At 46.1% G+C, this 16,262-nt stretch overlaps 1 protein-coding gene across 1 annotated transcript in view; it reads left to right on the forward strand.

Annotated features, from left to right (window-relative positions):
• Positions 1 to 16,262, forward strand: part of CAMSAP3 (calmodulin regulated spectrin associated protein family member 3) — a 38,254-nt gene that overhangs the window by 1,363 nt on the left and 20,629 nt on the right. Inside the window, 5 exon segments of the mRNA XM_030970810.1 lie at positions 4,901 to 5,184; positions 8,382 to 8,516; positions 10,196 to 10,300; positions 12,158 to 12,190; positions 15,789 to 15,836. Coding sequence (XP_030826670.1) covers positions 4,901 to 5,184; positions 8,382 to 8,516; positions 10,196 to 10,300; positions 12,158 to 12,190; positions 15,789 to 15,836 — 605 coding nt within the window.

Raw genomic sequence — 16,262 nt, forward strand, 5'->3', positions numbered from 1 at the left:
GGTACCGAATGGGGGTCTCTGGCCCCGAGTGCGGGACTGGGGAGGGGTCTCGGTGGTACCGGAGGGGGTCTCGGTACCGAATCTGGGACTGGGGAGGGGTCCTGGTACCGAATGGGAGGTTCCGGTATTGGGGAGGGGTCCCGGTGGTACCGGAGAGGTTCTTGGTACCGAATCTGTGACTGGGGAGGGGTCCCGATACCGAATCTATGACTGGGGAGGGGTCTCGGTGGTACCGGAGGGGTCCCGGTTGTACCGGAGAGGTTCTCGGTACCGAATCTGGGACTGGGGAGGGGTCTCGGTGGTACCGGAGGGGGTTCCGGTACCGAATGGGCGGTTCCGGTATTGGGGAGGGGTCCCGGAGGGCTGCGGTTAACGGGGGGGGAGGAGGGGGGCGGCTTTAATTTGGGGAGGGGTCCCGGTGATAACGGGGGCGGGGGAATCCCCGCCCCCCCCCCGGGCGCTTTTGTTGCAGTCTGGGGGGGCGGCTGTGACGTCGCGCTGTGACGTCACAGGGTGGGGACCCCCCTTTAGGCCCCGCCCCCTGCGGTGCTGGTGGGGGGGAGAGGGAGGGGTCGCCCCCTCTCCCCAAAAAGAGGAAACCCGCCCCAGGTGATGTGGGGACCCCCCCCAGGTGATTTGGGGACCCCCCCCAGGTGATTTGGGGACCCTCCCCAGGTGTTCCCCGCCCAGGTGAATTTTGGGAACCCCCCCAGGTGATTTAGGACCCCCCCGTTTCCCCCCCAGGTGATTTGGGGACCCCCCCCAGGTATTTTTTGGGGACCCCTCCAGGTGATTTAGGACACCCCCTTGTGATGCCCCCAGGTATTTTTGGGACCCCCCCCAGGTGATTTAGGGGACCCTCCCCATGATCCTGCCCCCCGGTGAATTTTGGGACCCCCCCAGGTGATTTAGGGACTCCCCCGTGACACCCCCAGGTATTTTTTGGAACCACCCCCAGGTGAATTTTGGGGACCCCCAGGTGATTTAGGACCTCCCCACCCCCACTACACCCCCCAGGTGAATTTTGACCCCCCAGGTGAATTTTGGACCCCCCAGGGGTCAAAGTCCCCTCCCCCACCCCCCCTCAATCGCCCTTTGGCCAGGTAGGGGCGTGGCCTAGAGTGGGCGTGGCCATGAGACGGGGTGTGGCAGGGAGGAAGTGATTGACAGCCGGGAGGGGGCGGGGCCAGGTGAGGCTCCCGTGGGTGCCCATCTGGGCGTGGCCCCTCCCCCTCCCCCACCTGTGGGCGTGGCCCCGCCCCTCCCCCACCCCTGGAATCTGCCCCTCCCCCACCCGCGGGACCCCGGGCCGGGATTTTGGTGGGGGGGGAGGGGATCAGGGGGGTCCTCGAGGGCGATTTTGGGGTCTCCAGGGGCAGTTTTGGGGTCTCCAGGGTCAATTTTGGGGTCTCCATAAAGAATTTTGGGGTTTCCAGGTTCAGTTTTGGGGTCTTCCTGATGAATTTTGGGGTCTCCGTGACTAATTTTGGGTTCTCGACCAATTTTGGGGTCTTCAGGGGCAATTTTGGGGTCTCTGTGGTCACTCTTGGGATCTCCATGGCCAATTTTGGTTTCTCAACCAATTTTGGGGTCTCCAGGGTCAGTTTTGGGGTCTTCCTGATGAACTTTGGGGTCTCCATGACTAATTTTGGGTTCTCGACCAATGTTGGGGTCTTCAGGGTCGATTTTTGGGGTCTCCATGGTTTATGGGGTGTCTGTGATCATTTTAGGGTCTCCATGGCCAAGTCTGGGGTCTCCATGGTCATTTTTGGGGTCTCCATGGTCAGTTTTGGGGTTCCGTGTGGTCCTTGGTGGTCTCAGTGGTCATTGCTGGGGTCTTCTGGGGTTCGTGGTGGGTCTGTGGTGGATCCATGGTGTGTCCATGGTGGGTCAGTGTCCATCTGTCCATGGTGGGTCCATGATACGTGCGTGGTGGGTCCGTGGTGGGTCCGTGTCCATGATGGGTCAGTGCTGGGTCCATGGTGTGTCCATGGTGGGTTCATGTCCATGGTGGGTCCATGCTGGGTCAGTGTCCATGTGTCCATGATGGGTCCATGGTGGGTCCATGGTGGGTCAGTGCTGGGTCCATGGTGTGTCCATGGTGGGTTCATGTCCATGATGGGTCCATGGTGGGTCCATGGTGGGTCAGTGCTGGGTCCATGGTGTGTCCATGGTGGCTCCATGGTGGGTCAGTGTCCGTGTGTCCATGGTCTGTCCATGATGGGTCAGTGTCTGTGTGTCCATGATGGATCCATGATGGGTCCGTGGTGGATCCGTGATGGATCCTTGGTGTGTCCATGATGGGTCAGTGGTGGGTCAGTGTCCGTGTGTCCATGATGGATCCATGATGGGTCCGTGGTGGATCCTTGATGGATCCTTGGTGTGTCCATGGTGGGTCAGTGATGAGTCATTGGTGGGTCAGTGTCTGTGTGTCCATGGTGGGTCAGTGTCCGTGTGTCCATGGTGGATCCATGATGGGTCATTGGTGGGCCAGTGTCCGTGTGTCCGTGGTGGGTCAGTGATGGGTCATTGGTGGGTCAGTGTCCGTGTGTCCGTGGTGGGTCAGTGTCCATCTGTCCATAATGGCTCCATGGTGGGTCAGTGTCCGTGTGTCTGTGGTGGGTCAGTGTCTGTGTGTCCGTGGTGGGTCAGTGTCTGTGTGTCCGTGCTGGGTCAGTGTCTGTCTGTCCATAATGGCTCCATGGTGGGTCAGTGTCCGTGTGTCTGTGGTGGGTCAGTGTCTGTGTGTCCGTGGTGGGTCAGTGTCTGTGTGTCCGTGGTGGGTCAGTGTCCATCTGTCCATAATGGCTCCATGGTGGGTCAGTGTCCGTGTGTCCATGGTGGGTCAGTGATGGGTCATTGGTGGGTCAGTGTCCGTGTGTCCGTGGTGGGTCAGTGTCCATGTGTCCATGGTGGGTCAGTGTCCGTGTGTCCATGGTGGATCCATGATGGGTCATTGGTGGGTCAGTGTCCGTCTGTCCATGGTGGGTCAGTGTCCGTCTGTCCATGGTGGCCCAGTGTCTGTGTGTCCGTGGTGGGTCAGTGTCCGTCTGTCCATGATGGGTCATTGGTGGGTCAGTGTCCGTGTGTCCGTGGTGGGTCAGTGTCCATCTGTCCATGGTCTGTCCGTGGTGGGTCAGTGTCCGTGTGTCCATGATGGCTCCATGGTGGGTCAGTGTCCGTGTGTCCATGGTGGGTCAGTGTCCGTGTGTCCGTGGTGGGTCAGTGTCCGTCTGTCCATGGTGGGTCAGTGTCTGTGTGTCCGTGGTGGCTCTGTGTCCATCTGTCCATAATGGCTCCATGGTGGGTCAGTGTCCGTGTGTCCATGGTGGGTCAGTGATGGGTCATTGGTGGGTCAGTGTCCGTGTGTCCATGGTGGGTCAGTGTCCGTGTGTCCATGGTGGGTCAGTGATGGGTCATTGGTGGGTCAGTGTCCGTGTGTCCGTGGTGGGTCAGTGTCCGTGTGTCCATGGTGGGTCAGTGTCCGTGTGTCCATGGTGGGTCAGTGATGGGTCATTGGTGGGTCAGTGTCCGTGTGTCCATGGTGGGTCAGTGATGGGTCATTGGTGGGTCAGTGTCCGTGTGTCCGTGGTCTGTCTGTGGTGGGTCAATGTCTGTGTGTCCATGATGGGTCCGTGGTGGATCCTTGATGGATCCTTGGTGTGTCCATGGTGGGTCAGTGATGAGTCATTGGTGGGTCAGTGTCCGTGTGTCCATGGTGGGTCAGTGTCCGTGTGTCCGTGGTGGGTCAGTGTCCATCTGTCCATAATGGCTCCATGGTGGGTCAGTGTCCGTGTGTCCGGGGTGGGTCAGTGTCCGTCTGTCCATGGTGGGTCAGTGTCTGTGTGTCCGTGGTGGGTCAGTGTCCATCTGTCCATAATGGCTCCATGGTGGGTCAGTGTCCGTGTGTCCATGGTGGGTCAGTGATGGGTCATTGGTGGGTCAGTGTCCGTGTGTCTGTGCTGGGTCAGTGTCCGTGTGTCCATGGTCCGTCCATGCTGGGTCAGTGTCCATATGTCCATGGTGGGTCCGTGCTGGGTCAGTGTCCGTGTGTCCATGGTGGGTCAGTGTCCGTGTGTCCATGATGGCTCTGTGGTTGCTCCGTGGTGGATCCTTGGTGTGTCCATGGTGGGTCAGTGATGGCTCCATGGTGGGTCAGTGTCTGTGTGTCCATGGTGGGTCAGTGTCTGTGTGTCCGTGGTGGGTCAGTGTCCATCTGTCCATAATGGCTCCATGGTGGGTCAGTGTCCGTGTGTCCATGGTGGGTCAGTGATGGGTCATTGGTGGGTCAGTGTCCGTGTGTCCATGGTGGGTCCGTGCTGGGTCAGTGTCCATGGTCTGTCCGTGCTGGGTCAGTGTCCGTGTGTCCATGGTGGGTCAGTGTCCGTGTGTCCATGATGGGTCTGTGGTTGCTCCGTGGTGGATCCTTGGTGTGTCCATGGTGTGTCCGTGCTGGGTCAGTGTCTGTCTGTCCATAATGGCTCCATGGTGGGTCAGTGTCCGTGTGTCCATGGTGGGTCAGTGTCCGTGTGTCCATGGTGGGTCAGTGATGGCTCCATGGTGGGTCAGTGTCCGTGTGTCCATGCTGGGTCAGTGTCCGTGTGTCCATGGTGGGTCAGTGATGGCTCCATGGTGGGTCAGTGTCTGTGTGTCCATGGTCTGTCCATGGTGGGTCAGTGTCCGTGTGTCCATGCTGGGTCAGTGATGGGTCATTGGTGGGTCAGTGTCCGTGTGTCCGTGGTGGGTCAGTGTCCGTGTGTCCATGGTCCGTCCATGCTGGGTCAGCGTCCATCAGTCAGTATCCACCTGTCCATGGTGGGCCCCAATTTTCCCCCCAATTTTTTCCATTTCCCCCCCCAGACTCCCCATTTTTAACCAAATCTCCCCGTTTTTCCCCCAGCCAACGTCCCCGAGGAGCTGCGGGACCCCTTCTACACCGACCAATACGCCCAGGAGCACCTGAAGCCGCCCGTGGAGCGCCTCCTGCTGGCCGCCGACATTTACTGCAGGGCCTGGAGCCACGCCCTGGCCCCGCCCCCCGGCCCGGCCCCGCCCCCCGGCCCGGCCCCGCCCCCCCGGGATTTGGGGGCGCTGCTGGCGCTGCTGGCGGGGAGGGGGCTCCCCCCGACCCTGCAGGGGGTCCCGGTGCGGGCGCAGGACCTGCAGCAAAAACCCATCCGCATGGTACTGGGAGCACTGGGAGGGACTGGGAGCACTGGGAGGGACTGGGAGGGACTGGGAGGGACTGGGAGGGGGGGCTGGTGTTACTGGGAGCACTGGGAGGGGGGACTGGTGTTACTGGGAGGGCCTGGGAGGGCATTGGGGGGATACTGGGAGCACTGGGAGCGACTGGGAGCACTGGGAGGGACTGGGAGGGACTGGGAGGGGGGGCTGGTGTTACTGGGAGGGACTGGGAGGGGATTGGGGGGATACTGGGAGCACTGGGAGGGACTGGGAGAGGTTTGGGGGGATACTGGGAGCACTGGGAGGGACTGGGAGAGGTTTGGGAGGGTACTGGGAGCACTGGGATGGGGTGCTGGTGTTACTGGGAGGGACTGGGATGGGGGGCTGGTGTTACTGGGAGCACTGGGAGGGGGTGCTGGTGTTACTGGGAGGGACTGGGATGGGGGGCTGGTGTTACTGGGAGGGACTGGGATGGGGGGCTGGTGTTACTGGGAGCACTGGGAGGGGGTGCTGGTGTTACTGGGAGGGGATTGGGGGGATACTGGGAGCACTGGGAGGGACTGGGAGGGGGGGCTGGTGTTACTGGGAGCACTGGGAGGGGATACTGGTGTTACTGGGAGAGACTGGGAGAGGGGGCTGGTGTTACTGGGAGCACTGGGAGGGGGTACTGGTGTTACTGGGAGCGCTGGGAGCACTGAGATGGACTGGGAGGGGATACTGGGGATACTGGGAGCACTGGGAGGGACTGGGAGGAGTTTGGGGGCATACTGGGAGCACTGGGAGGGGTTTGGGGGGCAGTTAGGGGGATACTGGTGTTACTGGGATGGACTGGGAGGGCGTACTGGTGTTACTGGGAGGGGTTTGGGGGCATACTGGAAACACTGGGAGGGGATACTGGGGATACTGGGAGCACTGGGAGGGGTTTGGGGGGGACTGGGAGAAATTGGGAGCGCTGAGATGGACTGGGAATGTACTGGGAGCACTGGGAGCACTGGGAGGACACTGGGATCTTACTGGGAGCACTGGGAGGTTACTGGGAGCACTGGGAGCCGCCTGTGCCCCCCCTCATTAATCTCATTAAGGCTCAGCCGCTTTAATTGGCTTTAATTAATTGGCTCTAATTGGCTGAGCCCAATCCCATTAACCCTCCCCGCCCTGTGGCCACGCCCCCTTTTACTGCTGGCCACGCCCGCCTCTCGTAGCCACGCCTATTTGTTATTGGACACGCCTCCTCCTGCTTGGCCACGCCCACCCCGCGGGGGCCTGGAAGGGCGGGGGAGGCACCGGGAGCCCCGAAATCCCTGGAAATTGCCTCAAAATTGCCCCAAAATCCTCCAAATCTCCTTAAAATCCTCCCGAATGACCCAAAATTTGCCCCAAATCCACCAAATCTTCTCAAAATGCCTCAAAATCTCCCCAAATTCTCCCAAATCTCCCCAAATTTCCGCCCAGGACCCCCAAATTTCCTTCTCCGAGTCCCAGACCCCCAAATTTCCCCCCAAATCCCCCAAATTTCCTCCTCCAGGACCCCAAAACCCCAAATTTTCCCCCAGATTTCCCCCCCAAGACCCCAAATTTTTTCCCCCAAATCCCCAAAAATCCCAAATTTTCCCCCGAATTCTCCAAATTTCCCCCCAAATTTTCCACCCAAACCCCAAAATCTCCCCCAAAAATTTGCCCACAAGACCCCAAAAAACCCCAAATTTCTCCCCCAAATCCCCATTTTTTGCCCCGATTTTTTCCCCCAAAAACCCCCAATTTTCCCAAAAACCGGAAATTTTCCGAAAATCCCCAAATTTTGCCCCAAATTTTGCCCACAGAGCGCCCACCTGGCTCTGATCGATTCCCTCATGGCTGCCTTTGTCACCGAGGCCCCAAAACCCCAAAACCCCAAATTTTTCCCCTAAATTTCCAAATTTTGCACCCAAACCCCAAAATTTCCCCAAAAATTTGCCCTCAAGGCCCCAAAAAACCAAAATTTCCCTCAATACCCCAAATTTTTCCCTCAAAAACCCCAAATTTACCCCCAAATTTTTCACCCAAACTCCAAAATTTCCCCTCAAATTTGCCCTCAAGACCCCCAAAAAAGCCAAATTTTCCCTCAAAAACCCCAAATTTTCCCTCAAAAACCCCAAATTTCCCCCCAAATCCCCAAATTTTCCCCTCCAGGACCCCAAAACCCCCAAATTTTCCCAAAATCCCCAAATTTTGCCCCAAATTTTGCCCACAGGGCGCGCACCTGGCTCTGATCGATTCCCTCATGGCCGCCTTTGTCACCGAGGCCCCAAAACCCCAAAACCCCAAATTTTTCCCCTAAATTTCCAAATTTTGCACCCAAACCCCAGAAATTTTCCCTCAAGGCCCCAAAGAAACCAAAATTTTCCCTCAAAACCCCCAAATTTTTCCCTCAAAAACCCCAAATTTTCCCCCAAAACCCTAAATTTCCCCCCAAATTTTTCACCCAAACCCCCAAAATTTCCCCTCAAATTTTTCCCTCAAGACCCCAAAAAAACCAAAATTTTCCCTCAAAAACCTTAATTTTTTCCCCCAAACCCTCAGATTTCTTCCCCACATCCCCAAAAACCCCAAATTTTCCCTCAAAATTTTCACCCAAACCCCCAAAATTTCCCCTCAAATTTGCCCTCAAGACCCCCAAAAAAGCCAAAATTTTCCCTCAAAAACCCCAAATTTTCCCTCAAAAACCCCAAATTTCCCCCCCAAATCCCCAAATTTTCCCCACCAGGACCCCAAAAACCGAAAATTTTCCCAAAACCCCCAAATTTTGCCCCAAATTTTGCCCGCAGGGCGCACACCTGGCTCTGATCGATTCCCTCATGGCCGCCTTGTCACCGAGGCCCCAAAACCCCAAAACCCCAAATTTTTCCCCTAAATTTCCAAATTTTGCACCCAAACCCCAAAATTTCCCCAAAAATTTGCCCTCAAGGCCCCCAAAAACCCAAAATTTCCCTCAAAACCCCCAAATTTTTCCCTCAAAAACCCCAAATTTACCCCCAAATTTTTCACCCAAACCCCAAAATTTCCCCTCAAATTTGCCCTCAAGACCCCAAAACCCCCCAAATTTCTCCCCCAAATTCCCAATTTCTTGCCCCGATTTTTTTCCCCAAAAACCCCCAATTTTCCCAAAATCCCCAAATTTTCCCAAAATCCCCAAATTTTGCCCCAAATTTTGCCCGCAGGGCGCCCACCTGGCTCTGATCGATTCCCTCATGGCCGCCTTCATCACCGAGGCCACCCGAAATTTGGGGACCCCCCCGGGAGCCCCCCAGGGGCCCCAATCCTGGGAAGCCAAAATTTTGGCTTGGCTGGAAACGGTGAGTTGGAATTTTTGGGGTGAAAAAAGGGGAAAAAATTGAATTTTTGGGGGGAAAAAATTGAATTTTTGGGGGGAAAAAATTGGAATTTTTGGGGGTGAAAAAAAGGAAAAAATTGGAATTTTGGGGGGAAAAAATTGGAATTTTGGGGGGAAAAAATTGGAATTTTTGGGGGTGAAAAAAGGGGAAAAATTGGAATTTTGGGTTTTTTTTGGGGGTGAAAAAAAGGAAAAAAATTGAATTTTGGGGGAAAAAAAGGGAAAAAATTGGAATTTTGGGGTTTTTTTGGGGGGGTGAAAAAAGGAAAAAATTGGAATTTTTGGGGGTGAAAAAAAGGAAAAAAATTGGAATTTTGGGGGTTTTTTGGGGTAAAAAAAGGAAAAAAATTGATTTTTGGGGGAAAAAGGGAAAAAAATTGGAATTTTTGGGGGTGAAAAAAGGGAAAAAATTGGAATTTTGGGGGGAAAAAATTGGATTTTTTGGGGGTGAAAAAAAGAGAAAAAATTGGAATTTTTGGGTTTTTTTGGGGGGTGAAAAAAAGGAAAAAATTGGAATTTTGGGGGGAAAAAAAGGGAAAAATTGGAATTTTGGGGGGAAAAAAGGAAAAAATTGGAATTTTTGGGGGTGAAAAAAGGAAAAAATTGAATTTTGGGGGTTTTTTGGGGTAAAAAAAGGAAAAAAATTGATTTTTGGGGGAAAAAAGGGAAAAAATTGGAATTTTTGGGGGTGAAAAAAAGGAAAAAATTGGAATTTTGGGGTTTTTTTGGGGAGGAAAAAAAGAGAAAAAATTGGAATTTTGGGTTTTTTTGGGGGGGGTCAAAAAAAGGAAAGAATTGGAATTTTTGGGGGGAAAAAATTGGAATTTTTGGGGGGTCAAAAAAAGGAAAAAATTGGAATTTTTGGTGTTTTTTTGGGGTGAAAAAAGGGAAAAAAATTGGAATTTTTGGGGGTGAAAAAAAGAGAAAAAATTGGAATTTTTGGGTTTTTTTGGGGGGTGAAAAAAAGGAAAAAATTGGAATTTTTGGGGGAAAAAATTGGAATTTTTGGGGGTGAAAAAAAGGGAAAAAAATGGATTTTTTGGGGGTGAAAAGAAGGGAAAAAATTGGAATTTTTGGGGCAAAAAAAGGGAAAAAATGGAATTTTTTGGGGTGTATAAAGGGAAAAAATTGGAATTTTGGGGGGAAAAAATTGGAATTTTTGGGGGTGAAAAAAAGGAAAAAATTGGCATTTTGGGGTTTTTTTGGGGGGTGAAAAAAGGGAAAAAAATTGGAATTTTTGGGGGTGAAAAAAGGAAAAAAATTGGAAGTTTGGGGGTGAAAAAAGGGAAAAAATTGGAATTTTGGGGTTTTTTTGGGGGGGTGAAAAAAAGGGAAAAAAATTGGAATTTTTGGGGTGAAAAAAAGGGAAAAATTGGAATTTTTGGGGGGAAAAATTGGAATTTTTGGGGGTGAAAAAAAGAGAAAAAATTGAAATTTTTGGGGTTTTTTTGGGGGGTGAAAAAAAGGAAAAAATTGGAATTTTGGGGGGAAAAAAATGGAATTTTTGGGGGTGAAAAAAAGGGAAAAAAATGGAATTTTTGGGGGTGAAAAAAAGGAAAAAATTGGAATTTTTGGGAGAAGAAATTGGAATTTTTTGGGGTGAAAAAAGGGAAAAAATTGGAATTTTGGGCTCTTTTTTAGGTGAATCGGAAGCTGCAGGAAAGCAGCGAAAAGGACGGGGCGGGAACGGCCCCGAATTTGGGGGTCCCCGAGAGCTCCACGGCCCCCCCGGGATGCAGCCACAAGGTAAAAAATTCCTAAAAAATCATTTAAAAATGATTTTAAAAAATCATTTAAAAATCACAAAAAATAAAAATAAAACTTAAAAAAAAACCCCCAAAAATCACAAAAAAAAATCACCAAAAATCTCTAAAAAATGCTAAAAAAATCCTTTAAAAATACCAAAAAAATCCACAAAAATCCCTCAAAAATGCTCAAAAAAAAAAAAAAAAAAACCCAAAAAAACCCCCAAAATATCCCAAAAATTCACCAAAAAAATCTCAAAAAAACCCTAAAAAAACTCAAAAAATCACCCAAAAATCCCTAAAAATCCCGAAATATCTTCTATAGAATCCCCCCAAAAATGCCCAAAAATCCCAGAAAAATGGCCAAAAAATCACCAAAAATTCACCAAAAAATCTCTAAAAAAATCCTTAAAAAATACCAAAAAATCCGCAAAAAATCCCCAAAAAATGCCCAAAAAAGCTGAAAAACCCCCAAAAAAACCCCAAAAATCTCCAAAAATCCACCAAAAAAAAAATTCTTAAAAAATCCTTAAAAAATCCCCAAAAAATCCAAAAAATCCACAAAAACAATCACCCAAAAATCCACAAAAAATGCCCCAAAAATGCCTTAAAAAAGGCAAAAGAACCCCCCAAAAATCCTGAAAAATCACCAAAAATTCACAAAAAAAATTCTTAAGAAATACAAAAAACCCTTAAAAAATCATAAAAAATTCTCCAAAAAAATCTCTTAAAAAATCCTTAAAAATACCAAAAAATTACCGAAAAAATCCCCAAAAACTACCAAAAAAATCACCAAAAATTCCCCAAAAAATCTTTAAAAAATCACAAAAAAATACCAAAAAATCCCCAAAAAATTCTCTAAAAAATCCTTTAAAAATACCAAAAAATCCCCAAAAAATCCCAAAAAATTACTGAAAAAATCCCTAAAAAAATATCAAAAATTCCCCAAAAATTCCCCAAAAAATCCCCAAAAAAATCACCAAAAAAATCCCCAAAAAATCACAAAAAATCCCAAAAAATCACCAAAAATCCCCAAAAAATCCCCCAAAAAATCTTTAAAAAATCCTTTAAAAATACCAAAAAATCCCCAAAAATCCCCCAAAAATCCCCAAAAAATCTTTAAAAAATCCTTTAAAAATACCAAAAATCCCCAACCCCAAAAATCCCAAAAATCCCAAAATTTAAAAAATCCTAAAAAAAATCAAAAAATCCCCAAAAATTCCCCAAAAAATCTTTAAAAAATGCCCAAAAAATCACAAAAAATACCAAAAAATCACCAAAAATCCCCAAAAAAATCCCCCAAAAATCTCTAAAAAATCCTTTAAAAATACCAAAAATCCCCAAAAATCCCCAAAAAATCCCCCCAAAAAAAATCTCTAAAAAATCCTTTAAAAATACCAAAAAATCCCCCAAAAAATCTTTAAAAAATCCTTTAAAAATCCCCAAAAATCACCAAAAAATCTCTAAAAAATCCTTTAAAAATACCAAAAAATCCCCAAAAAATCCCAAAAAATTACTGAAAAAATCCCTAAAAAAATATCAAAAAATCACCAAAAATTCCCCAAAAAATCCCCCAAAAAATCCCCAAAAAATCTTTAAAAAATCCCAAAAAATTACCAAAAAAATTCCCTAAAAAATACCAAAAAATCCTCAAAAAATCCCCCCCAAAAAATCTCTAAAAAATCCTTTAAAAATACCAAAAAATCCCCCCAAAAGTCCCCCAAAAATCCCCGAAAAATCCCTTTTTTCCTCTCCCTTTTCTCTCTGCTCCCCCTGGGTTTGGGCTCTCGCTCGGTGCCATTTGGGGACCCCTCCCCAAACGGGGCCCCCCCTTTGCTGACCCCCCCTCTTTTCTCAGTGTCCCACCCGCTGGTACTGGAAGTTGGTGCCCGTAAGTGGGGGCTCAGCTCCGGCCCCAAAATTCCCTCGTTTTGCCCCAAAATACGCCCAGAAAAACCAGCAAAAAATCCACAAAAAAATCCCAAAAGATCTTCTATAGAATCCCCCGTAAAATGCCCGAAAAATCCCCAAAAATCCCCCAAAAAATCCCCCAAAAATGCCCAAAACAGCTGAAAAAACCCCCAAAACCCCCAAAAATCACCAAAAATCCACCAAAAATACCAAAAAAATCCCCCAAAAATCAAAAAAAATCCCAAAAAATCACCAAAAATTCACCGAAAAATCCTTTTAAAAATCCTTAAAAATGCCAAAAAAATCCCAAAAAATTACCGAAAAAATCCCCCAAAAACTACCAAAAAATCCCCAAAAAATCCCCAAAAAATCTCTAAAAAATCCCAAAAAATCCCCAAAAAATCCCCCAAAAATCCCAAAAAATTACTAAAAAAATTCCCTAAAAAATACCAAAAAATCACCAAAAATTCCCCAAAAAATCCCCAAAAAATCACCAAAAAATACCAAAAAATCACCAAAAAATCCCTAAAAAAATCCCCAAAAAATCCCCCAAAAATCTCTAAAAAATCCTAAAAATACCAAAAAATCCCCCCAAAAATCCCCCCAAAATCCCCGAAAAAATCCCTTTTTTGCTCTCCCTTTTCTCTCTGCTCCCCCTGGGTTTGGGCTCTCGCTCGGTGCCATTTGGGGACCCCTCCCCAAACGGGGCCCCCCCTTTGCTGACCCCCCCTCTTTTCTCAGTGTCCCACCCGCTGGTACTGGAAGTTGGTGCCCGTAAGTGGGGGCTCAGCTCCGGCCCCAAAATTCCCTCGTTTTGCCCCAAAATTTCCCCCCCCGGCTCCTCCCCCGCCTGCTGCGCCCCATCCCCGATTTTCGGGGGGTTCCAAAACCCCCCCAAGAATTTGGCAGGGATGGGAGATCGAGGGGTGAACGGGATGTTAAGGGGAAAAAAAATGGGGAAAAATGTAAAAAAAAATGGGGAAAATAGTGAGAAAATTGGGGAAAATATTTGAAAAAATGGGAAAAATATTTGAAAAAATGGGGAAGAATGTAAAAAAAATGGGGAAAATAGTGAAAAAATTGGGCAAAATATTGAAAAAATTGGGAAAAATATTTAAAAAATTGGGAAAAATATAAAAAAAGTAATTGGAAAAATAGAAAAAGAATTTGGGAAATATTAAGGGGGAAAGATGTAAAAAAATGGGGAAAATATTTTAAAAAATGGGGAAAAATATTAAAAAAATTGGGAAAAATATTTGAAAAATGGGGAAAAATGTAAAAAAAATGGGGAAAATAGTGAAAAAATTGGGAAAAATATTTTAAAAAATGGGGAAAAATGTAAAAAAAATGGGGAAAATATTGAAAAAATTGGGAAAAATATTTGAAAAAATGGGGAAGAATGTAAAAAAAATGGGGAAAATAGTGAAAAATTTGGGAAAAAGATTTTAAAAAATGGGGAAAAATGTAAAAAAAATGGGGAAAAATGTAAAAAAAATGACTGGAAAAATAGAAAAAGAATTTGGGAAATATTAAGGGGAAAAAAAAATGGGGAAAAATGTAAAAAAAATTGGGAAAAATATTTGAAAAAATTGGGGAAAAATATTGAAAAAATTGGGAAAAATATTAAAAAAATTGGGAAAAATATTTGAAAAAATGGGGAAGAATGTAAAAAAAATGGGGAAAATAGTGAAAAAATGGGAAAAATATTTTCAAAAATTGGGAAAAATATTTTTAAAATGATTGGAAAAATAGAAAAAGAATTTGGGAAATATATTCCGAAAAATTGGAGAATAGTGAAAAACAATTTGGGGAAAAAATTTTAAAAAAAATATATGGAAAAAATTGGAAAAAAAAATGTTTTAAAAATGTGGAAAAAAGGAAAATATTCAGAAATATTTGGGGAAAAAATTCCAAGAAAAATGGTAAAAGATTCAAACAAAATTGGAAGAAAACTCTCAAAAGAATAATAATAAATAAATTGGAAAAAATATTCCAAAAATTTGGGAAATATTTTAAAATCTTTGGGAAAAAATGAACAAATATTCTGGGAAAAAATTCTGAAAAAATTCAAAAAAAAGGGAAAACTTTGGAAAAAATATTTTAAAACAATTTGGAAAAAAATTTTTTAGAAAAGGGAAATAAACCCCCAAAAATTGGGATTTTTTTAAATTGAGAAAAAATTCTAGAAAAAATTCCAAAAATTGAAAGAAATTTTTAAAAAAATTCTAAAAGAATTGGAAACAATTTTTAAAAACTAGGAAAAAACGATTCTCAAAAGTTTGGGGAAGAATTCCTAAAAAAATTCTAAAAAGTGAAAATAAACTTTTTAAAAAATCTTGAAAAAATTGGAAGAAATTCCAATAATGTGGGAAAAAAATTTTAAAAAATTCTAAAAGATTGGAAAGAAGCGTAAAAAAAAATTGGAAAAAAGTTTGAAAAAAAATATTTGAAGTTGGAAAAAAACCGCCAAATAATTGGGAAAAAAAAATCCAAAAAATTCAGGGAAAAAAAATTAAAATTAGGAAAAATTTCAAAAAAATGTGGAGAAAGAAGCGAAAAACAAAGGAAAGAAATTAAAAAAAAATGCTGAAAATAAATTTTAAAGATTGGGAAAAATCCCCTAAAAATTTCGGGAAAAAATTTAAAAAAAAATTCAGAAAAAATTGGAAAAAAATCCAAAAATTTCCCAAAATTTTGGGGTTTCTGGACCCCCCCAGCATCCTCCCTTCCCCTCCCCCGCTTTTCTGTGTCTTGCATGGAGGGGCGGGGCATGCAAATGAGTGTCACTGTATGCAAATGAGAGGGCGGGGCATGAGTTGTGGGCGGGGCTTGGGGAGCCCCTCACGTTTCAGGCGCCATTTTGGGGATTTTTTTTCAGATTTTTTTCAGATTTTTTTTCCTTTTTTTTCGGCTTTTTTTTCTCCTCTTCATCTCATTTTCTAAATATTTGGGGTCCCCTCATCATTTTTGGGGTTCCTTTTCCATTTTTCCCTTTTTTCATCAATTTTTCCTACTTTTTTCCCTTTTCTCCCCCTTTTTTTCTTGCATTTCCCTCAATTTTTTCAAATTTTCCCAATGTTTCTACTAAATTTTCCTAAATTTCCCCCAAATTTTTACTGCCCCCCATTTTTAGGGGCTCCCTCACCAATTTTAAAGTCTTCTTTTCTTTTTTTCCCCCTTTAAATCTATCTTTTTCCCATTTTAAAATTATTTTTCCCCTTTTTTTTTTCTCATTGTTTTCCTAATTTTTCCCCATTTTCTCCCAAAATTTCCGATTTTTTCCCAAGTTTTCCCTACCCCCCATTTTTTGGGGCGCTCTTTCCATTTTTGGAGGTCATTTTTCCTTTTTTCCTCTTAAAATCTATTTCCCCCCCTTTTTTATATATATTTTTCCCCCATTTCCCTGATTTTTTCACTATTTTTTTCCTCATTTTTTCCCCAAAATTTCCAAATTTTTCCCAAATTTTCCCCACCCCCACATTTTTTAGGGCGCTCTTTTCATTTTTTGGGGTCCCATTTTCATTTTTTGGGCTCCCAGGGGGGTTTTGGGGCCCCCCCTGACTCTGTTTTTCCCACAGCACGCCATCGCCTTCTGTTTGAAGGAATCGGGGAATAAACCTCCGGTGGTAAGGACCCCCCCCAAAATCCAAAATTTGGGGTGGGGGCACCCCCAGACCCCTCCCCAAAATCCAGGACCCCCCCCCCAAAAAAAATTCACTGCAAAAACCCCAATTTTGGGGCATTTTTGGGGCATTTTTTTGGTTTTTTCAGGGGTTTTTAATGGTCTTTAAGGGTGGGACCCCCCAAAAATTTTGCCCCCTCCCAAAAATTTGGGCTCCCTCCAAAAAAAATTTGTGGTCCTCTCCCCTGCATGTTCCTATTTTGGGGGGGTGGGAGGAATTTTGGGGGATTGAGGGGAGATCTGGTTGTTCCAGGAGGGTTTTTGGGGTCACCTTGGCTCTTTTTTAAGGGAATTCCTCCATTTTGGGAGGGTTTGGGGTCCCCCCCTTTGGAATTTTGGGGGATCCCCAACCCCTCCCCAAACTGGGGGG

The sequence above is a fragment of the Camarhynchus parvulus genome, unplaced genomic scaffold (assembly GCF_901933205.1).
Source record: "Camarhynchus parvulus unplaced genomic scaffold, STF_HiC, whole genome shotgun sequence".
Classification (NCBI taxonomy): domain Eukaryota; kingdom Metazoa; phylum Chordata; class Aves; order Passeriformes; family Thraupidae; genus Camarhynchus; species Camarhynchus parvulus.